The sequence below is a fragment of the Typha latifolia genome, chromosome 1 (genome assembly GCF_019914945.1).
Source record: "Typha latifolia isolate L0001 chromosome 1, TyphaL0001v2, whole genome shotgun sequence".
Classification (NCBI taxonomy): domain Eukaryota; kingdom Viridiplantae; phylum Streptophyta; class Magnoliopsida; order Poales; family Typhaceae; genus Typha; species Typha latifolia.
The window spans coordinates 4,133,864-4,155,688 of record NC_133086.1 but is presented as its reverse complement, the minus strand read 5'-3'; the positions used below and the strand labels follow the sequence as shown (position 1 = coordinate 4,155,688).

Below are 21,825 nucleotides of genomic sequence, written 5' to 3'. Positions count from 1 at the left end.
TAATTAAGTTGCAAAAAGCTTGTAACGACAGCAACAATAAAAAGAGGTTGAAAACATCTAACTAATTCATTTTTTTGAAGTCAAGGAGCTGTTTCTAGCTTGGTATTGCTACGCTACCGACCCATTAGTTGCGTCGAACGCAATGAGGTTACAAAACTCTGGGGGCATGTCCTAATTGGTTGAAACAAACAGAATCGGAGGATACACTGGCTCTAGCCGCTGCTCAGTCAACAACAGCATTATAATTTCTTCCTACGTGTACAAACTTAACTTCCAAACATTCCTTTCCTAGCTTAAGGCATTCATGCACTATGTTTCTAGTGTGCCAAGGACTATATTCCACGCTCTGCAGGCATTTGATGGCCTCCAGACAGTTCGACTCTATAACCACTCTCCATTCTTTGCAGGCCACCCTCAAGCCCAGTCGGATCGTCCACAGTTCTGTTTCCAACGCCGAGTTCCCCGGGCACGATTCCCACATTGCCTGAATAAGGTTACCATTATCGTCCCGGAAGATTGCCGCTGCACCGCCTTGGCTCGCTCCCGCTGGCCACGCCCCATCAGTGTTAACTTTTATCCACCCTTTTTGAGGTGGTTCCCACCTTCTTTACTGGTCTGCCTGTGCTCTTTGGCTAAAGCTACAACATCTAACTAATTCAGTAGGCTTAACAGTTATGTGATTTAAACATAGAGATGGTTATTAAAAGAGTAACGCCTATATTAATGTGCTTATATTGTGGTACCCGGAGAATAATTTAATTGTATTGATTTTTTCAATTTAGTCCATGTAATATTTTATTATAATAAATTGTACATAATTAACGTATATAATACAGACGAAACCCCCACATCACAGCTGACCACCGCCTTAACGGTATTGGCAAAATGCATGTAAATTGTAGAATTGATTTGCAAATACACATAATGCAGGGTGTCCTACGCAATATTACAATATGGCATTGGCAGGGAGATGTATTTACAAAAATACCCATACATATATTCGCGGCCGTCTCATCTCATAGTAACGCCGATTTCTCGCGTTCAGCAACATTGGCGGAATCGGCCATGAGGACTCGCGCGTCCACGACCAACGGACAATAGTCTCCTCTCTCCCAAGCAATTCGTGAGCTCCCAAAACCCTAGATAACTCTTCCTCCACAAAACCCTAGCTTTATGATCTAATTCCACGATCTCTTTGCAGGTCATCGACATATTCCTTAAATTAAATTTCTAGGTTTTGGCGGAGTTTTTGCTTCTAAAAACTCTATCAATGTGCTAATAAGTTTTCTTGTTTCGCAGAGCAAAACCGGGGATGCTGCAAAGGCTGGAAGAAGAAATGAGCATATTTTTCATTTGCTTTTGTTGTACCACCCTGTCGGATTAATTGGTCAGGTAATCAAATTTTAATTTACCCCATCTTTTAGCCTTTGATGTTTGAGTTCGATATGGTCACCCTAGTCCATTACCTAGGCAATGTAATAATAACTCCACACTTCATTTCACGATTTATTAATCAAATGGATAGTTTTAAAAGTATAACTGTCCAGACAGAGTTTTCTGCTAAGATTTATGCTCTGACCGATTTGTTGATTTCTTGTTGATCATAAAAATTAAGAAAAAAGAATGACTACTCCATGCAGTCTAAACAAAGTTAGGGCTTAACATTTAAAAAAAACTCAAACTATCTTCCATATATTGTAATGATAAGTATTCGAATCCATAGCTATTTATTATTCACGTTGCCACATTACCCTAGTAATTGTACTTCTGGAGAATCGGACTATTCTTTGCAGATACAAGCTTATGAGCTTAGGTCCTATTCTTCACCGCATTCTTTAGCATTGTCGATGGGAGAGAAGAATTTGGAGTGATGGCTTTTCTAATCTTGAATAGGTTCCAAGCTGTTCCAACAGCATGGCCTGCAGTGGCGAATACATCTTCAGTTGCCTCTCCTGCACTCTCTCCAAACCTATTAAACATGAAGAGTAATATAACTATCAATGCAAGAGAGAGTAACTGACACTAGATAATTTAGTAGTTTTAACCAAGGTTTCGAAATTCGGTATAGGGATCGGGATTGTCCGTAAAAAACAAATGATACGTATCGGCCGTATCGGCTGTATCGATTATGTCGGTCGCTTGTATCTAACCAGACTATATTTAATTACGTAAAATTTTAAATATTATTTTAAAATACAAAAAATATTTCTAAAAAGTTATAAAAAATAACTTAAAAATATAAGAAATAAAAATTAATCACATATGAACTTTAAAAACTAAAGAAAAAATCCACTTAAAACTATAATGAATTTTAACTTGAATTAGACAAATTTTTATGTTCATAAATTAAAAACTAAAGAAAAAATCCACTCAAAACTATAATGAATTTTAACTTGAATTAGACAAAATTTTATGCTCATAAATTATTACCGCAGAACAATATGAAGAGAAAGATATCTCATATCTTTTCACTGTTGTTTTATGGTAGTAAGAAAAGAGAGTTAAAAAGTGAGTGAGAAAGAAGAGAAAAAAATGAGAAAAAAAATTCATTCGAGTTCACCAAAGTGTGGATTAGCCAAAGGGGCTCATCGGAACGACCGCCAAATGAACTCGGTGAAATATAAGAGTGAGAGGAGAGTGTGCATGAGATACAGAGAATAAAAACTGAAAAAAAAAACAGTTGATGACATCAATTATTAATGTCTTTTATGTTAAATATATTTTAGATTCAGTCTGGAATCTTAAAAAGACTAATTTCAGCCAATACGGTCGAGACAGATTGGCCGATATAGCCGAAACTGGCCGATACTGGCCAATACTGGACCGAATGGCCGATTTCGATCCGGATCGTCCGATTTTGGGATCCATGGTTTTAACTAGATTGACGTTATTAGGTTGTCATGCTTAGAGCTCAATCTTTGTCTCGATCTTGTTTAAATGTTCCTATATATATATATATATATAAGTAAATGGATAGGATACACCAGGGTGTGCTACTGGTTTGTGTTTATCGTGTTACGATAAATTTAGTTAACAATTTTGAACAGTTTACCTCTTGGAGACTGCACCTGCAACAACACCGGAAGTAGCAGTAAGAGTTTGTCTTTCAGCAGCTTCTACTGCATCCATAACTTTGTCTGCATTTACAAATGCATGATCAGATCAAGGAATAATGTGAATCTCCACATGAGAAAATTTAAATCTGAGAGATTTTTTTCGTGTTTGTATTTTGTTGAGAAATTACAAGATAATATTTTTTGATACGTTGCAGTCCTTGCTGGTTTAATTAGGTTGGTAGTCAGAGTGAGAGCTTGATTACATAACAATGCAGTGCTCTTAAGACTTGGTAATTAGTAATGGAATGCTTACTGATGGCATCCAAAGAAGCCAGGAGAACTTGTCCAGGGACCATAGATAGGAAGGACTTTCCAGTTTTTGATTGCAGCAGTGGTACTGCAATAGATCCAGTAACAGTTATGACGACATTGAGCAAAGATTGGCTCATCTTCTCTGTCATCTCCGATATCTTCCTCACCCTGAATACTCCAAGATGTTCAATTCTAAATTTTGTCACCAGGTTACACTTATGTATATAAAAATTTCTGGTGCTCAATAGCATTTCATGAGAACTCTTGGATGATTAGTACCTTTTTATGCTATTATTGATTTCTCCCCTCTTCCTGTTGGCTTCCTTCCCATCTAATCCAGTAGCCTTTCTGCCAGCAGCTTGAGGCTGAATCAGATCTGCTCCCTTACGAACCTGCAAAATTCCTAGAACTTCTTGTATCTTATCTTAGAAAACTATTTATGGACAGAAGACCAACACGAGGTAAGAAGTTTGAACAGATCCGCAGTTGTCAAGAGTCTGTTTCACTTGTTCAAGTTCTTGAAGAAGAATATTTGTTTAACCTGTTTTGGCTATATTCTTTTGAACCTAGATGTATGTATGTTACTATGTTTAAATTAGTTTAAAAAAACGAAGAGTAAATTAATACGTTACACATCCCTAGAATTTTTTTCCTTTTAATTCTCAATTTGTCTTCCTATATATTTCCTTAACTTGAGATGACTAATTGACCAAACAAGTGCAACAGAAGAACTCTCACCTGACTGCTGTAGGCGTTGCTGCACATGAAGATCCCTTTTACAATCTCACCTGTCCCCCCAGCAATTGCCTTCGCCAACAGTCCATTATAGTCTTCGATCTTAGGTGCGTAATCCTTCCATTCAACTCCATAAGAAGAAGACTTACCCTTAGATGACGAAGACTTGGCAGTAGCAGTAGGCAAAGGAGTAGAGAAGCATGTATTATCTTTGAGGAACACATCAAGAGAAGCTAAGTCGCCATGGCCTGCCATGAATGAGACCCCATAGTTCAAGAACTCGCCATCCTTGTCGGGCAAAGTGAAGAGGTAGTGGAGATCATCTATCTTGACGACAGGCTCATCTTTGGTCAGAGGCCATCCAAGGTCATGGCGGACTCTTACAACAGTTGCAAGTACTGTGTCTTTGTCAGTGATCCTTACGACGGTAAGATCTCCTCGTGCAAGCTCAACAACATCACCATCATGCATGAGGTGGACTACCGCTCCTGGTATTCGGAGAAGGGTGACTTCGTTGATGCCTTTTGGCTTTGAGAAGTTCTTGGCTCCGCAGCAACCCATGGCTTTGTTTTCTGGTCTAAACTGTACTTTAGTTCTTCCTGCTGATGCTAAGCAGATAGTTGCCAGTTATAAGGGCTCCTACCTTTCCTGTCGAAGAGATGTTATAATTGTAATTTTCTTCTTCTTCTTTGCTACCCTGTACAGGCCCTTATTTGTATGCTAATCTACCCCCTCTAAATTGGTATTTCTTTGTGCCCTAAAAACTATATTCTTCAAGTTACTTTCTTGGTACTCAATTGTTAAGATTTGATATACTTAGCACTAGAAGAACAGAAATGATGTTTTCCTCTCTTACTTTAAAGCAATATGAATGATATAATAATTTTAGACTCTTGTAATATTTTTTTTTTCTATTCAGGTTTTCACTGTTCATTAGTGCATTAATTCTGAAGGGATATACACAAAAAGAGAAGGTGAAAAAACTATCTTTTATAACCCCAAGAGGCCTGCAAGGTATGCATATACTTGAAGGAAGCTTGCACTTCAGAGAACTGGGAAGCATCTTTGGTTGTGTAGAAAGAATGAATGGAATAATTCCCTTGCCGATAACCCTTCCTTTAGCTTTCTTTTCACGGCTGGTGCCTTTATTCTCTTCTTTGAAGAATAATGTCTCTATGTTAGAGGGATACAATATTTTTGTGGCTTGAGGAATGAGGTATGAGAAGGATGTTTATTTTAGAAGTTGCACATGAATATGAACACATATAATGGAGGAAAAGATGGATTATAATTTAGAAATGCAACTAGGAACTATAGGCGTTACCAAAGTGCCGACATGGAGAGTTCAAAAGATTTATATGTTGATAAACGTTTAACTTTGTGATCTACACTTCTCACATATCAAAGATTGTAAATGAACAAAACTAGCCTAAATATAAGAGTTTAGATTCACTGTTTTCAACTGCTAGAAAGTAGAGTTTAACAAGATGCCTAACTTCAGTAAAGTAACTATCTTATTTTTAAAAAATAAATTAAAAATAGGACATTGAGCTATTTTTTGGTAGGTAAAAAAGTTAATTCTAATTTATATTTTGCAATCAAACATTAAAAGTTTAAAAAAAAAAATTTAAAAGTGAGGAGCCAATGGGATGGTGGTCGAATGGTTAAAGAGTATACCAAATTTTAAATCCTAACATCACTGGGACTTTATTAATTTCTCATAATTTCTCAAAAAAGTTTTTTAAAATGGGTACTTTCTTCACCCACATTCAAGTAATTAAAACATAATATACATTTGGAAGTTTTAGTAGGGTCTTAAATTTTAAGCCCGGCCCAGCCCAGATCAGCCCAGCCCAGACCAGCCCAGCCTGGCCCGATAAAAGAATTGAGCCTGACGGTCTGGATCGGATCATGGCAGTGAGTATGTTTGGATTTTCCAACGTGCCCTAGAGCGAGCCTAGAGGCTAGAGATAAGGTTGTGATCTGGATGACCCAATCGACGGCTGTGAAGAGAACCGCGACGACGGTTCTTTGACCGAACGCATCAAGATTCGCGCAATCGACCCCGATGGACTACCTTAACAAATCCGTTCCGCGGGATACGTGAAACGGGGAGAGGTCTCGCCGCTATATATAGTTTCAAAGGTTACCTAGGGTTCTTAGCAGCTTACCGCGGCGGCACTCATCTTTGCTCTTTCTTCTTAGGTTCGGTTCTTTATCTTGATGCCGTATGTAATTTATTTCTTTTGTGATTTATGTCACATACTTCGGTTTAGAGTACAAGCGAGGATGGGTTTGATTAAGTATTGTAGATCTGGTGTTAGTCCTGGTGGTTGATTAGATCTCTGAAGTGGTACTGATTCATCGCGATCTTCTTTTTGGTTGTTCTTATCGTTTGTTATCATCGTCATAGTTCGTCAATGATTTCGTAGCTTAAAATTCACTTCTCTTTTAGAATAAATAAATATAACACTGGAATGATTGTTTTCTGATGATTTTGGTCCTTATGTTGATAGATCTGTTCATATTAGATGTTCTTGTTGGTTCCATCTATTGTACTTACAGTTATGATCCATTTGGTAAGTTACTTGTCTGGAACCGTGTTTTCTATATTATCTCTTGGTTGGTAAAGAGATTGCTACGGGGACGAATTAAGAAGCAATATTTCTGTTTATTTCGAAGTGAAGCAGAGTATTCAGGTAAGTACTTTGATTTCTTTTCTAGGTTGATAAAGGGAAAAGAATAGATTATTCATGCATGTGCTAATTGTCCGATTATAGAAAAGCTTATTGTGGGTCTCAAAGGAGTTCTTGAAAAATTATTATGCTGTTATCACACATATGTATCCGGGTTCTATAACTAAACAAACTCGGTAGGGTATCAAATTCTATCCGTATGTCGTCCTGGTACTAATCATTTCTCTTTTCCTTTCCTTGTTTTTTAAGAAAATGTGAACTTGTATATTCTAATTAGAAACAAATGCTTCCTAGGTTGTTTCCTGACCCCCCTGGTCAATAAGTGGTTATGTAAGTTATACCTGGTTATCTGTTGCTGCCAACCATGGGTGCTAGAGGAAGGCTAATGTTGTATAGATGCTGAATTGCTAGGCGAAATTAGAATTATCACCTTTCTTTTTGCAAATTGCTTGTTTCATCTTTTTTGTATGGTGTTTTTTGTTTGATACACTGATCTTTGTTATTTAATTTTGCTAAATAAGATGCTTTTGAAATTAGCAGGAACATCTTTAAGGTCTTTTTGTGATCTCCCAAGGCAGCCAAGATGGTGAAGTTCACAGCTGAGGAGCTCCGCAGAATTATGGACATGAAACACAATATCCGTAACATGTCTGTCATTGCACATGTGGATCATGGTATGAGAGTGTACAATTTTCCATTTCATCTAATTTATGCAAAAGTGAAATATATAGTTCCAAATTTCTTGTCTTACTTTCCTGGCACATTAGATTATTGTAAATTACTAGAGATGTACTGTGTCTGGAGATAGGACTTATTTTCTGCATTCACCATGCTAGCTGGCTTTTCCTCTATCTTTTTATCTGATGTATCTTTCAGGATTTTTATGGTGTTGTACTGTTAAATGCTGTCAGATTAGTTAAATCATCATTAAACGTTTTGTTTGCCATAGTAACAACAGAGAAACTTATTTTCCTCCAGCCCAGCCTTTTTCTTGGTTGTTCTTACAAAGAAGTTCCAGCAGTATGATTGAGTTAGACAGTGTTCCATTTAAAGATAGAAACCGGGTTTTTTTGTGGAAGCCTCTTAGCATTTCAGAATTTGATTATAATATCCGTGGTTTGTTAAGTTTGGTTTTTGTATTATAGGAAATATCTTCTCTTCACACATTCCTCGTAGGTAGTGTCCTTTAATTTGCTTTGTGTAGATTAGTTGAAGGAATGAAGAGCCTCTATTAGTTAAATGCTGTCCAGTTGTCTTAAACTAAGATATTGTCTGGCTCATTTTTATGTGCTGAAGATTAATGTAACTTTGGGTTCCTATGCTTTAGGTTTCCTCTCTATTATTTGCAATATAGAAGTGTAACATCCAATTTTTCATGGATTTTGCAGGCAAGTCTACCCTCACTGATTCACTTGTGGCAGCAGCTGGTATTATTGCACAAGAAGTCGCTGGTGATGTTAGGATGACTGATACTCGCCAGGATGAAGCTGAACGTGGTATTACAATCAAATCTACTGGAATCTCTCTTTACTATGAGATGACAGACGAGTCACTGAAGAGTTTTAAGGGCGAGAGAGCAGGAAATGAGTATCTCATCAACCTCATCGATTCACCTGGGCATGTTGACTTCTCTTCGGAGGTTACAGCTGCTCTTCGTATTACTGATGGAGCACTAGTTGTTGTTGACTGTGTTGAGGGTGTATGTGTCCAGACTGAAACGGTCCTCCGACAGGCTCTGGGAGAGAGGATCAGACCTGTGTTGACTGTTAACAAGATGGATCGCTGTTTCTTAGAGCTTCAGGTTGAGGGTGAGGAGGCTTATCAGACCTTCCAACGTGTCATTGAGAATGCCAATGTCATCATGGCGACCTATGAAGACCCCCTTCTGGGTGATGTCCAAGTGTACCCGGAGAAAGGAACTGTTGCTTTCTCTGCAGGGTTGCATGGTTGGGCTTTCACCCTCACCAACTTTGCCAAAATGTATGCTGCCAAGTTTGGAGTTGACGAGTCCAAGATGATGGAGAGGCTTTGGGGTGAGAATTATTTTGATCCAGCCACCAAGAAGTGGACTTCAAAGAACACAGGCTCGGCTACCTGCAAACGAGGCTTTGTTCAGTTCTGTTATGAACCAATTAAGCAAATCATCAGCACATGCATGAACGATCAGAAAGACAAGTTGTGGCCGATGTTGCAGAAGCTCGGTGTGACCATGAAATCTGAGGAGAAGGAACTCATGGGTAAAGCTTTAATGAAGAGGGTCATGCAGACTTGGCTTCCTGCAAGCAGTGCCCTTCTTGAGATGATGATCTTCCACCTTCCATCTCCTGCCACGGCACAGAGGTACCGTGTGGAGAACTTATACGAGGGCCCACTTGATGATATGTATGCAAATGCTATCAGAAACTGTGATCCAGAAGGGCCTCTCATGTTGTATGTTTCTAAGATGATTCCAGCTTCTGACAAGGGCAGGTTCTTTGCATTTGGGCGAGTCTTCTCTGGAAAGGTCTCGACAGGTTTGAAGGTTAGAATTATGGGACCAAACTACGTGCCGGGTCAGAAGAAAGACCTATACGTGAAGAGCGTACAAAGAACTGTTATCTGGATGGGAAAGAAACAAGAGTCTGTGGAGGATGTGCCCTGTGGGAACACAGTTGCTATGGTTGGATTGGATCAGTTCATCACCAAGAATGCTACACTAACTAATGAGAAGGAAGTTGATGCCCATCCAATTAGAGCAATGAAGTTCTCTGTCTCCCCAGTTGTGCGTGTTGCGGTACAATGCAAAGTTGCATCTGACCTTCCCAAGCTTGTGGAAGGTTTAAAACGTTTGGCAAAATCAGATCCCATGGTTGTATGTACTATTGAGGAGTCTGGTGAGCACATTATTGCTGGAGCCGGAGAGCTTCACCTTGAGATTTGTCTGAAGGACTTGCAGGAAGATTTCATGGGTGGAGCAGAAATTGTCGTATCTGATCCAGTCGTTTCTTTCCGTGAAACCGTGCTTGAGAAATCATGCAGGACTGTTATGAGCAAGTCACCAAACAAGCACAACCGTCTCTACATGGAAGCACGGCCATTGGAAGAGGGGCTTCCTGAGGCCATTGATGATGGACGCATTGGCCCGAGAGATGATCCCAAAGTACGAGCAAAGATACTCTCTGAGGAGTTTGGCTGGGACAAGGATCTCGCTAAGAAGATTTGGTGTTTTGGCCCTGAGACCACCGGTCCTAACATGGTGGTTGACATGTGTAAAGGTGTTCAGTACCTTAATGAAATTAAGGACTCTGTTGTGGCTGGGTTCCAGTGGGCATCGAAGGAAGGAGCACTTTGTGAAGAAAACATGCGTGCAATATGCTTTGAGGTGTGTGATGTGGTTCTACATGCTGATGCTATTCACAGAGGTGGTGGCCAGGTTATTCCGACAGCGAGAAGGGTCATTTATGCATCACAACTTACTGCAAAACCTAGACTTTTGGAACCAGTTTACCTGGTAGAGATTCAAGCTCCCGAGCAGGCACTAGGAGGCATCTATGGTGTTCTTAATCAGAAGAGAGGTCATGTCTTTGAAGAGATGCAGAGGCCAGGCACTCCCCTTTATAACATCAAGGCTTACCTCCCTGTCATCGAGTCTTTCGGGTTCTCGAGTACTCTGAGGGCTGCAACATCAGGCCAGGCATTCCCTCAGTGTGTGTTTGATCACTGGGATATGATGTCCTCTGACCCATTGGACCCTACTTCTCAAGCAGCTCAGCTTGTTAAAGACATTCGCAAGAGGAAAGGCTTGAAGGAGCAGATGACCCCACTCTCCGAGTTCGAAGACAAGCTCTAAATTTTCTCTTCACTGATATTTGCGCTGGTGCTCTTTAATTATCTTCCGTTTCACTGTCTTATTGTTGAGTCTGCCCTGTGGGATTCGAGAACTTAATTTATTTTCAATTTTCAGAAGTGTCGTCTGAACGAAGTGATGATAATGTCGGATTATGATATTTTCTACGCTCTATCAGCTAGGTCTCTCATATTGCTTAGCTTATGAACTATTTTAGTTGCTTGGGAGTTCTTTTTATTAATCCTGCTTGCTCTCTGGTTGTTGTGCTTCTTTTGAAGTCCATATGTTGCAAAACTAAGAAATGCTTTTTGTTTCTATTTCGCTTTGCCACAGAGCTTGATTTTCCGATTCAACTATATTTCTCCTGGAATTAAGTTGTGGATGAAATAAATATTATTTCACAGAAGTTTCTTATGCTATTTATCTCTTGTATATTGAGTTGATTCTTTTGGTAGCATCACACCAAGGCAACGAATCTTTTGATTGCTCTCAGAAAAACATAGCTCTTAAACTTGAGCATACAAGTTAAAGCCTGTCTTATTTTTATTATAGACAAATAGCTAGAGCTGTTTTAAGTCTTAAACCATATACATATAATCTCTTAATGAAAAATTAAATTTATAATTTTTCTAAGCCGATAGAATTCAATTATTATGCTACTCGAATAAATTAAAAATAGATGGGAATGGCTCTTTTGTGCTATAATGATCTATTTGTGGTGTAATGTTGTTTGAGAACTTCCAAATTGAGAGAATCATTGGATCAAGTAGCTTTTGGGATTCTGTTCTCAAATCCAGGGGTATAATCAATTGAAAAGAGATTTATCTCCATTTGCTTAACCAATTCAAAAGCAATAAAAGGCATGATAACAAGTAATTACTCAAGATAGCTATCCATAACCGTGAATAAAAGATTACCGCCCTAACCGGGACAGGTACCTCCTTATCCATTGCTTTCTTTTTCCTTATCCATCTCTCTGAACTTTTCGACGATAATGGACAGCACAATAATTGCCATGGCCAAATAATACCAAATTATCTGGACACGGATAGGGTTCTTCTATCCGGATAAATCTCGACCGTTCGATCTCAGCGTGCATTCACCTATTCGATGCCAAGTGCCGTATGACGAAATTGCCCTTACCTCGTCACGCTTCGTTCGCAAGACGCGAAGGATAGCTTCGTCATTTCAGGCAGGAGGAATAGATTAGTATTCCCGAGATGGGAAGGAAGGGATTAGGTCGTCTGCAACCATTGCGGCTAGGGTTTCTCCGTTGCCTCCTTTTGTTTTCCTCTCCTATATTTCTAATGGGCGCCGCCACAAAACCCTAATCCTTGTTTTGTTTTCTTCAGAGAGGCGCCTCTCCGCCGTTGTTTCTAGGGTTTCCATGGCGATCGAATCGCGGAGGAGCTCCTTCTAGTACTCGTCTGGCCTCCAGCCCCCCACGAAGCGCGGCTCCAGTTCTTCTCCTCGGAGATGGCGACGGCGAACCCCTTCGATCTGCTCGGCGACGTCGATACCGACGATCCGGCTCAGCTGATCGCCGCTCAGCAGCAAAAGATCGCCACCAAGAAGCCTGCGCCGCCGGCCGCGGCGGCGGCGCCTGCGGTGGCGAAGCTTCCGTCCAAACCGGCCCCTCCGGCTCAATCTGGTGAGTTATATGCACCTCTGCTATGCATTTACCTTATGCTGTTAATCAATCCTTGATTAGTGTGTGTCTGTGCCGATGAAGTTTTTACATTATGGATCTTTCTTAATGTCTTATATGTCTTTTTATTATAGTTTCTTCTTTTGAAGGAGTTGTTATTTTGATGGGAAAATGCAAATTTTTATATATTTATCTCCTTATTATTTGTGTCTTTGTCAGTGAGGGAGGGTCGGGGCAGCACTGCACCGGCTAGAGGTGGATCTGGCCGAGGCGGATTGGGTCGTGGTAGAGGTGGACGAGGGCAAGGCAGAGATTTTGGGAATGGAAATGTGAATGGATTTGCCGGGGGATATGGTGGTGGTGCTAGTGGAGGTACTGGAGGAGAAGATGGTGACATGAATAGAACTCAAGACAGAGAGCGTGGGCTACGTCAGCCTTACCGTGGTGGCCGTCGTGGTGGATATGGAAATGATGAGGCTGGAGCTGAATCTGAAAGGCCGCTGAGGAGGACGTATGAGCGCCGGAGTGGCACCGGTCGTGGCTATGAGTTCAAGCGTGAGGGTTCAGGACGTGGGAACTGGGGAACTACTAGTGATGAGACACCTGCCCAGTTAAGTCATCTCTTCTTTTCCCTTCCTGTGATATAAATTTGTAATAAACTGTGATTTGAGATCAATGTTGTGAAAGTTAAACAATGATAATTGGTTAATTGATTAGGGAAACTGAAGGAACAGCGAAAACTGAAGGAAACATTTCAGTGACTGAGAAACAGACAGAGCAGGAAGATGTGCAATCATCAGAGGTGACTAAAGACAAGGAAGGTGCTGCTAATGAGACAGAAGAAAAGGAACGAGAGGAGAAGGTACACAAAATTTGCTTCTCTGTTAGACGGTGCTTTGAATATATGTTGGTCTACTGGCTGTGAGGTGGCATATCTAGCTGCATTTAGATTAACTGATCACTTCTTTCTTATGTCCAAAATAGTTACTATATTCTGAAAGTTATCATCAGCAGCATGCTGTGCAGTTTTCATTGTTTGGAAGAGAAAAAAATTGACAAAACATGAAGAGAAAAATGCTTGTCATTTTTTTTTTCCAATGTTATTTGTATGACTCGTGTTTGTAGTTAATAGAATGACAATACACGCCGTCAATTTGTGTTTAATTTATGTTTGAATCATCGTAAGTACTTCCGCACATAGCTTAAGTGTTGCATATATAGGAGATGACTTTGGAGGAGTATGAGAAAATAAGGGAGGAGAAACGGAAAGCCCTACTTGCATTGAAGGCTGAAGAGAGGAAGGTTGTAATTGACAAGGAGCTGCAGTCTATGCAGCAACTGTCATTGAAAAAGGGAAATGATGATGTCTTCATCAAGTTGGTAGGTTCACTTAGGCAGTTTCTATTTTCTTATCATTACTGCATGTAGGGTGAGATATTTCTGCTGATCCTTGCATTATTATGTCATTAGGGTTCAGATAAAGACTCTCTGAAAAAGAAAGAAAATGCTGAGCGTGATGAACGTGCCAAGAAGGTACATAGTATATATCTTTTCTGTCATCATTTTACCATCCTGCTTCCTAGACGATTTTAATCATGACCAGCACTCTCTTTGCTAGTCTCTGAGTATCAACGAGTTCTTGAAGCCAGCTGAAGGTGAGAGATACCAAGGAGGCCGTGGCCGTGGCAGAGGGCGTGGTGACCGTGCACCATTCCGAGGTGGTTTCGGTGGGGGTGCAAGAGGCCCAGCTGCTGCCCCTTCAATCGAAGATCAAGAACAGTTTCCTACACTTGGTGGGAAATGAAGGGCATGTGTGATCAAACATTGCTTATCTTTGCAGTCTCTTAATTTTTGTCCGTTTCTAATTTGTGTCATGACGAACCTATACAATAATTATGCCTGTTTAATTTCTTTCTCCTCGACTATGTATATCTGAGCTAATGTGTTGCCCTTAGCAATGCTTAATTATATCTTAGCACATCTAACCAAGAGAATGAGTGCATGAATGTATCGTCTGATACATCTCGTGCCTACTCTTCTAAATAACTCAGTTGCCATCGGTTCAGATGCAGTATTTGTCTGCTGCTTCATAATTTTGAATTTTTCCACAGTACACGGTTTGATATAAATGAAGTTGGATGAACATATCTTGCATTGTGATGTTATACATGTCAGGTGTATTAAAGGTTGGAAAGTAAATTTTGAATCTGGCTAGCAGGTGATTTCAGGATTGGTTTAGGGTTTTGGAGTGAGAAGGTGATCAAGGAGGGTCAGACATGGTTATGTAGCATTTCTCCTATGTGAGATCCAAGGTGCAGGACACATGGAAGATTGTAATGTTAAATGCTTCAGTAGGTTTATCAAAATAAACAAAATTTAGCAGAACTGGATATGCCAAGACGCAAGATTGAACTAATTTCTTTTTTCTTCTGAAATTTGATAATAAAGGCATTTCGATGCTCAAGAATAAGCTATAGACAATCTAGATATTCTGTCGTAGAACATAATACGATTAACACAGTTGCTTATGTCATCCATGATGCAGATCTTGGAAACGTCAGTCTGCAGTTTCTCCTAATATTCATCAAGCTTTAGTTCGCTACTTGAATGGACAGGAAAAGATTTCAAAACTATAACAAATTGCAGCAGAATACAGTAATATGTTTCTTGAAGCACCATGATGTGTGCTAGTGATGAATATCCTCCAAAAATAAAGTATGAATCTGCATAGTGGGAATTTTCTACTTTTCTCAACAGAAAAAGAGATTTTCCTACCCCTCTTCTAGCAAATCATTGCATCTGTTTACCGCATTTTGTAGTACTGTGTTCTCGAGACCTGGCAATGCTGGCCATTTAAGGAATACTTGAGCATTATATCTACGTCTCGCGGATTCTTTTTGTTTTGCTCGACAGTCATACTCCCTGTCAGTGCTTCTCCCTCACAGATAGATAGAACTTCTTCAAGGTAGAGAACTGTCTGCTTCCAGTGAGTAGTTTTTGATCTTGGTCCTGTGGAAAGAAAACATCAAATATTCCAGAATACAACATGGATGCATTTCCATTACATGCTTGGGGAATAAATTTACAATGACAGGAACATAAGCAGATGTGATAACAACTACGGGGATTTTTATCATAATTCAAAAGATGATGGTAGATATTTATCATATATTCCACAAGTTAGAAATTCTGGCAGTGGGGAACAAAACATTTATGTATTAATGAATATGCAAGATAACCTTACTGTATTATCATTGTCATTCTTCTCAACGACATGTGAAATCATATCTGACCGAAGGAGGTGAACGATAACAAAGAATCCTATGTTTACACAATAAAACCTACTACTACAAGATATTCTACCTATAACCCACCAACTCCATTTACTAGACAAGTTGGTAGGTAGTATGCCTACAGTACAGCATATCCCCTTGGCTGCAATGCTGGTTCTCTGATGCGATTTAAGAGGAACAAAGCTAACTGTATCAATACTACCACAATCATTGAGGGTCACTGGTACCCTAATTTTGTTTCGAAATAATCGGATATGTAAAGGAAGTACCCGTACCCATGAAGTATCTAACAAGTATTGCAGAAACAATGATCTTAAGCCAATGAATTCCTATCTTAATTGCAAAAATTATGGTTCGAACTTTCAGTTTTGGTTTTGACCCAATAGAAAAAAAATGAATATCTTAAGCCAAAACTATTGTGGTACAAAATAAATGGCAAGACCAAAAATCTTGATAATTTCTGCCTTAACCAATGAGTATAGCTTTATTTTGCATTAAGTTTCAACTATTACTGTTTCATCTGGGTGCAATTACAAAACCATGCCAGAAAATATGTTATACTCAAGATCTAAGTCTATTTCAGTCAACCGAGTCCTTAAGCATGAAGACCTATAAGTAAAAGCGTTAGGAGGGAAATATAAAGTTCAATAATATTCTTAATGTATTTGAAATAAAAATATGAGATCAACAATATCACTTACCGTTGCTCAGTCCAATCTAAGAATGGAGTGAGAATGCGGGATATCCAAATGTTCCATTATAAATTAAACAATGTTAAAACCACTTCATGCTGAATATCATATTCCCTACAGATGCAAGCTTCCATGCAAGCCTTGTAAGCCATAAAATTGAATAATGGAACAACATAATGCCTAGAAGAAGATAGAGAACCTGTTGAGAATCCCATCAATTTGTGACATCTGGTGAATGAGACATCAAAGTAAGCCACAAAAGCATGGATATAATCCTTGCGCTCTGCCACAAGTTTAAATGGTGCTGTGAAGGAGGCATCGCCAGGATCCATTTTTGAAATATCCATCATCTAATTTTAATTAGAGAAAGCAATTGTTTAACTATATCTCATTTACAGCCAAGGGAAACAGAAAAAGAAGCTGATTGAACTGTTCACCTTGAGCAGCTGGCAGTTGGTGACTATTTGTTTTTGGTCCACAGTATCTACAAGTGGTTCTATCAAGGCCTGTTTCTTGATGCAGCCCATATCAAAACCATATACGTCATTCCAGACTACAAGAGGACACATGATTGTCAGAAGACATCTGGAGTATACACAGAAGATGTTGGTATAAGAAAAGTTGGTAGGTTGGCAATGAAGGATCTGGAAAAACATTTTCAGCCTCAAGCAAAAGAAAGAAATGGTGCTTTGTACAAACCCAAGTGCAAAAACAGTGCGAATAAAATCTCACATTCAATCTTGTCTTCTTTGTATTCAGCATCCTCAATTGCGGTTAAATACAGGGATGCCTTGTCTGGTAAGACAATTCCATCATTAACCTACAAGAGGAAAAATGAAAAAGGAAATATGTTATCCTCTTTTAGAGCTTCCCTTAGAAGGTTCATAAGAATTCAGGAATCAGACATCAAAATAAGATATTCATACGATACCTCTAATACCACTCAAAAGAATAAGAAATCAACTTCAGGAAGAATCAACAGGTTCTCAGTTATTTAACAAGCTACATGATAATCACCTCGCTTTATCCGAACTTTGGTTTCCATCACTAAATTCATCACTTCAAATCGCTCAAGTACTTTGCAGGAACTGAGGTTGATGAGGCTAACACCAAAATCAACACCAATATGACTGAGCCAGAGAATGTCTCTGAACTGAAATTTGTGTCTGAAGGTGTGCTCAGTGCTTGCTTACAAAACTTGTTAGTACTTAGTATGGACATTGTAACCATTGTTAGTACTTAGTTCGGACATTGTAACCATGATCACTATAGGTTATTTGTATTCCATGCATGATTTGCAGCTTAGATATCCTTGGCCCTGTATCCTTGCTGTCTTATACGGTCTATTCGCACAAATTGTCATAATGATGCATCTAACAAAATTGCTAACAGATGCACCATATCCCAATAAATACATATGACAAAGATAGATTGAGAAGGCCTTCTCATGCAGAAGATAGTTAATTTGGAGTATGACTGATGCTCTCCTGTGCCGTATAAACAAGTTCTCACCTATTCTTGTTTCTTTCTTGCCATTAGACCATATCATATAGTCACCGACATAGCTAACTATCTAGGAGTAGTTGGGTTTGACTTTGTAATCTGATTCCATTGTGCTAATCTTCTTCTTGAAAAAAGAAACAGAAAATATCTATAAAAGGTTTTATGGCTCCATGTTGCATTACCATGATGGTGGGATGTAATTATTGGCATCTGTATATTTTAACAAGAGTTAGTGTAAAAAGGTTCTCTTGAGGTACTAGATTTCATTATTGAAGTGCTCATGCAATTTTTGCAACATATACCTAAACCACAGTATTCTGCACTTTAAATGAATGACCATCTTTTCCTTATAATCTGCTATTAGCACAGAGATAGTTTTCTTACTATTGGGGCAAGCTCTACAGTTGTAGTTAAGCTCTTCTAGAAATCGATAGAGAAACTTAAGGAGTTTCATGAAATTTCTATGAAATTGTGGAACTCATTTATTCTCATGGCTGACTAGTTTCCAGATATCTCTCCTTGTGGTATAGTCAGGGAGGCAAGAGCACGTTTAACTTAATGTTTACTGCATGTTTGGCGCTGTCGTAACCCTACAACAAAAGCCCACATGATTCAGGCCCACACAAATGTTAATATTAGCAGGTTAATCCTGTCTAAGCAAAACATGACAAACAAGACAAGTCCCAAGCTAAAATGTATTAGAATTGCTATCTCAATATATGCATTGTGAAGAATCACTTACAAGCCACTTGTCGCGTGCATACAAAACTGTGTTCAACATATTCTCAAACAGGAGGAAGTATCCCATCCACTCAGAAATGATGACATCTACGTGAGTGACTGGAAGTTCAATATCTTCAACCTTCCCTTTCAGTACTGTTATCACTGTAGAAATAGCAGAACATAGCTACAAGTTTATGACAAGCTAATAAATACAGAAACATCCACTAGAGGAAAGAGAATGTAATCACCACTAGAAAATCCATTTGTTTGAACAATTTCTTTTGCCATGTCAGCCATTTGGGAGCATTCTATCTGTAGAAAGGTTTTGATATTACTAAATCAGTATAACAAGATGATCACCAGCAAGTGACTAAGCATAAATCAACAACATTGTGCATAAGGGAAAATGGACACAAGGTCCATGAAATATATAGAAAAGACAATCAAGAAATGAAATCATAAATTAACAAGGAGCATTTTATCTGCACAAATGTTTTATAATACTAATTCAGCATAATAAGATGAATTCATCAGCAAGTTACTAACACAAATTAAGGAAATTGTTTTGAAGGGAAAATGAACATGTAAGATCCATCAAATATCTGATTGCTGAATGCAGCATACTAATATGAAATTAGTGGGCATCTTCATAAAATACGCTGACTGATAAGACCAGAAAACTTGACAATTAGAGAATGAATATCTAATTAGATAGACGTTCTTCAGCTATGGATTATTATGGCCGATGTTGGAAGGACCTCTTGACAGATGTAGCTGTGGCAAGCTGCTATAGAACTCCTATTCACGATATATAGGTAGAGAATATTCAGTTATCCACCGCAGTTTCCTGGGACATTTGATCTAATATGAATGAATACAATTGCTGATAAAAAAAAGACTCATCAGCAAGATCATTGGCAAAGAGGAAAGATAAACATTATAAAATGCTTCTTGGAGAAGTCACATATAATCAAACTTATGTGTCATTTCTGCTAGCAGTTCAGGTGCATATCTTGTTCAGGTCATAGTACTTGTTACTTGCTAAATTCAGATTCCCTCATCAATAAAAAAAGCTAAAACCATAATAAAAAGGAAATCTTTTCATGACCTTAGCAACTAGGAACAAAGACTGACCGCATATACATGTTTTGCTCCTGCTTTTGCACAAAAAAGAGAGAGGATTCCTGTCCCCGCACCCACATCAAGGACCACCTTGTCCTTGAAAAGAAAGTTATTATGGTATATAGCATTTTGATATGTCCTTGTCCTAACAACATCTTTCAACATTTCCTGCAAGATGGATGCAATATACAAAGTTCAGAATCTTATGTTGATTAAGGGTGCACTGTTATATGAAAGCACTTAAGCTTATCCAACACTTGGAGTATCATTAAGAAGATCAAGAACAACTCCCAAAAGTAACTGAAATCAGAAGCTCGGAACATAGTTATTTAAACATAACAGTCAAAACAAATAGCTTTTTGACATGATAGATTTCTCCCATCCCAGCAGTGAGATAATATGAAAACAAGAAAAGGAAATTAATAAATGATTGGCACTACATATGAAACCAATGTGATTCCAATGCAACCTGGATTCCAGTGCGATGATCAAATTTTTACACTTCATGAAAAAAATCTGAGTAGGCATACTTATAAAAGATAGGCGGCTCCCTTGAAGGAGATCTGGTTAGGCTGTAAATATATCAGTATCTATAATGCAATGTAAAATAATAGTTCTAGCAACTGGGTGAGAGGGAGAGACATAATATTTACAGTTCATGAGGACCCCCTCCATTATGAAGGGTTCCAATAAGAAAAACAAAATTAATCTTTTGAAACAAAATATAGCGCTAAACATTCAAGGGAAGGATAGAAAATATCTCCTTTCCTGACATGTTTATGATTCCACGGAAGTTTGTACACAAATTACCAACCATAACTACCAGCAAGGCCTCCGAAACTTGATAGCAAATTACTTACTTCATGAATTCCTGCAAATTTGAAGGAAAAAAAAAGGAAAGCACCATAAGCTACTGTGGCAACAATCGCATAAAATAAAGACAACAACCCAGTGTCCATGAAAAAGGTACCATCAAGAAAAAGAAAAAGAGCAATATACCAACATAAATCATAAGAAAATAAATTCACAGGAGAGTCCGAATGATATAGTTGTTTTAAAAAACACAGAATCAGCCAAAACACAAGAAAACAACTTTTCTTTTCTTTCCTTTCTTTCATATTTGGAAGACAACTGTGATTTTTTTGTCCAAAGCTCTGGTATCTTACTTCATACACTTCAATTAAGTTATATACTGATTCTCCAGACCAAATAAATCAGTACGAGAATGCAAAAGGTTGAATTTTTAGTAATGATCATCAGCAGAAACACTCCAAAACACTCAACAGACCACTCTAACAGAGCCAATAGCAAAAAGAACAAGGAAATCGAGCACAAACGAGTCCATACCGAAGTGTGAGTAGGAGTCAAAGTAGTAGTCGGCGCTTGTCTTATCACTTCCGACTAGGCTTGGTTCCTCCTGCAAATCCTCGAGGTTGGAGCTCTCGGTCCTCGCCTCCATCACCACATCGACCCCCTCTTCCTCCTCCCCACCGACACGTAGCCTTGTCGCCATCTCCGGTAGGCCATTGCAGCTCGAGCTGCTCGTCTTCTGCCATCCCATTTCGCGAAGGTGTGAACAGAGGTAGGATTAGGGTTCGAAAGCAAGTCGATGTAAGAAGGCAGCTAAAGAGAGGGAACGGCCGAGAGGTCGAGAAGTTTATATACGAAGACGGCGGACGCTTTTACGAGGGGAGAACGTTAAGTAGTTTTTGGATTCGGATCTCCACGAGGTTGGTTAACGGGTTCGGGCTAGTGGTCAAAATGGGCCGGACCCGTATTGGCTCGCGGTCAACCATGTATAAGAATATAGTTTAAAAAAATTATAATAATATTTGTAAATAAATTGGATATGAATAGAATATAGTTTTAAAAAAATTATAACAATATTTGTAAATAAATTGGATACGAATAGAATATAAACTGAAAACCGACCAAATCTATCCAATACCAATAGATTTAAGTTAGATATTTATAAAAAAATATATTTGAATATGTATCCATATAATCATATGGATCCAAAATTATTTTTCAGAATACTATGCTTGGTTAAAGTTCGTGTGATCTATTTTTTGAGAATAAAAGTTTCTGTTATTTATTTCAAGCTGCGAAGCAGATCAAAGCACACAATCCTATAGATAAAACTGGATAGTCATGAATAGTAATACCACTCGGTAGCCCCTATTGTAGACTTGTAGTTTACTTATCCGCAGTTTATTGGA

General features: G+C 38.7%; 4 protein-coding genes and 1 long non-coding RNA gene across 13 annotated transcripts; 3 read left to right on the top strand and 2 right to left on the bottom strand.

Annotated features, from left to right (window-relative positions):
• Nucleotides 1-1,009: 1,009 nt before the first annotated feature.
• On the top strand, nt 1,010-4,421 carry LOC140801400 (uncharacterized). 3 transcript variants are annotated; one of them, XR_012111439.1, is made up of 4 exons: nt 1,010-1,123; nt 1,300-1,392; nt 4,095-4,210; nt 4,283-4,421. It is a non-coding gene; the product is annotated as an uncharacterized lncRNA (long non-coding RNA). The 3 variants fall into 3 exon arrangements; XR_012111438.1 differs by lacking the exon at nt 4,283-4,421 and having other exon boundaries at nt 4,095-4,232; XR_012111440.1 differs by lacking the exon at nt 4,283-4,421 and having other exon boundaries at nt 1,062-1,201; nt 4,095-4,232.
• LOC140801389 (senescence/dehydration-associated protein At4g35985, chloroplastic-like) lies at nt 1,665-4,797 on the bottom strand. Of its 2 annotated transcripts, none has more exons than XM_073156490.1 (5): nt 4,107-4,797; nt 3,648-3,760; nt 3,370-3,560; nt 3,053-3,137; nt 1,665-1,969 (listed from the first exon to the last, which is right to left on the bottom strand). In XM_073156490.1, exons 1-5 carry the CDS (start codon nt 4,662-4,664, stop codon nt 1,810-1,812), a joined length of 1,107 nt encoding a protein of 368 aa, XP_073012591.1. In that variant the 5' UTR covers nt 4,665-4,797; the 3' UTR covers nt 1,665-1,809. The 2 variants fall into 2 exon arrangements, with proteins under 2 accessions (XP_073012591.1, XP_073012600.1); XM_073156499.1 differs by having other exon boundaries at nt 3,370-3,536.
• A 1,445-nt stretch (nt 4,798-6,242) lies between these two features.
• LOC140798990 (elongation factor 2-like) lies at nt 6,243-10,866 on the top strand. 3 transcript variants are annotated; one of them, XM_073153088.1, is made up of 3 exons: nt 6,243-6,308; nt 7,340-7,473; nt 8,188-10,866. In XM_073153088.1, the coding sequence occupies exons 2-3, from the start codon at nt 7,383-7,385 to the stop codon at nt 10,626-10,628; spliced, it is 2,532 nt and encodes an 843-aa protein (XP_073009189.1). In that variant the 5' UTR covers nt 6,243-6,308; nt 7,340-7,382; the 3' UTR covers nt 10,629-10,866. The 3 variants fall into 3 exon arrangements, with proteins under 3 accessions (XP_073009189.1, XP_073009197.1, XP_073009204.1); XM_073153096.1 differs by having other exon boundaries at nt 6,266-6,308; nt 7,337-7,473; XM_073153103.1 differs by having other exon boundaries at nt 6,266-6,331; nt 7,337-7,473.
• A 674-nt stretch (nt 10,867-11,540) lies between these two features.
• Nucleotides 11,541-14,190, top strand: LOC140790357 (RGG repeats nuclear RNA binding protein A-like). Of its 3 annotated transcripts, none has more exons than XM_073140402.1 (7): nt 11,541-11,889; nt 11,978-12,276; nt 12,493-12,883; nt 12,991-13,135; nt 13,495-13,653; nt 13,744-13,806; nt 13,892-14,190. In XM_073140402.1, the coding sequence occupies exons 2-7, from the start codon at nt 12,102-12,104 to the stop codon at nt 14,075-14,077; spliced, it is 1,119 nt and encodes a 372-aa protein (XP_072996503.1). In that variant the 5' UTR covers nt 11,541-11,889; nt 11,978-12,101; the 3' UTR covers nt 14,078-14,190. The 3 variants fall into 3 exon arrangements, with proteins under 3 accessions (XP_072996503.1, XP_072996520.1, XP_072996513.1); XM_073140419.1 differs by having other exon boundaries at nt 11,863-11,897; XM_073140412.1 differs by lacking the exon at nt 11,541-11,889 and having other exon boundaries at nt 11,898-12,276.
• A 631-nt stretch (nt 14,191-14,821) lies between these two features.
• Nucleotides 14,822-21,277, bottom strand: LOC140790344 (probable protein arginine N-methyltransferase 1). 2 transcript variants are annotated; one of them, XM_073140381.1, is made up of 9 exons: nt 20,954-21,247; nt 20,467-20,477; nt 19,619-19,774; nt 18,733-18,796; nt 18,504-18,646; nt 16,991-17,078; nt 16,696-16,811; nt 16,458-16,608; nt 14,822-15,282 (listed from the first exon to the last, which is right to left on the bottom strand). In XM_073140381.1, the coding sequence occupies exons 1-9, from the start codon at nt 21,165-21,167 to the stop codon at nt 15,077-15,079; spliced, it is 1,149 nt and encodes a 382-aa protein (XP_072996482.1). In that variant the 5' UTR covers nt 21,168-21,247; the 3' UTR covers nt 14,822-15,076. The 2 variants fall into 2 exon arrangements, with proteins under 2 accessions (XP_072996482.1, XP_072996490.1); XM_073140389.1 differs by lacking the exon at nt 20,467-20,477 and having other exon boundaries at nt 20,954-21,277.
• Between the last annotated feature and the right edge of the window lie 548 nt (nt 21,278-21,825).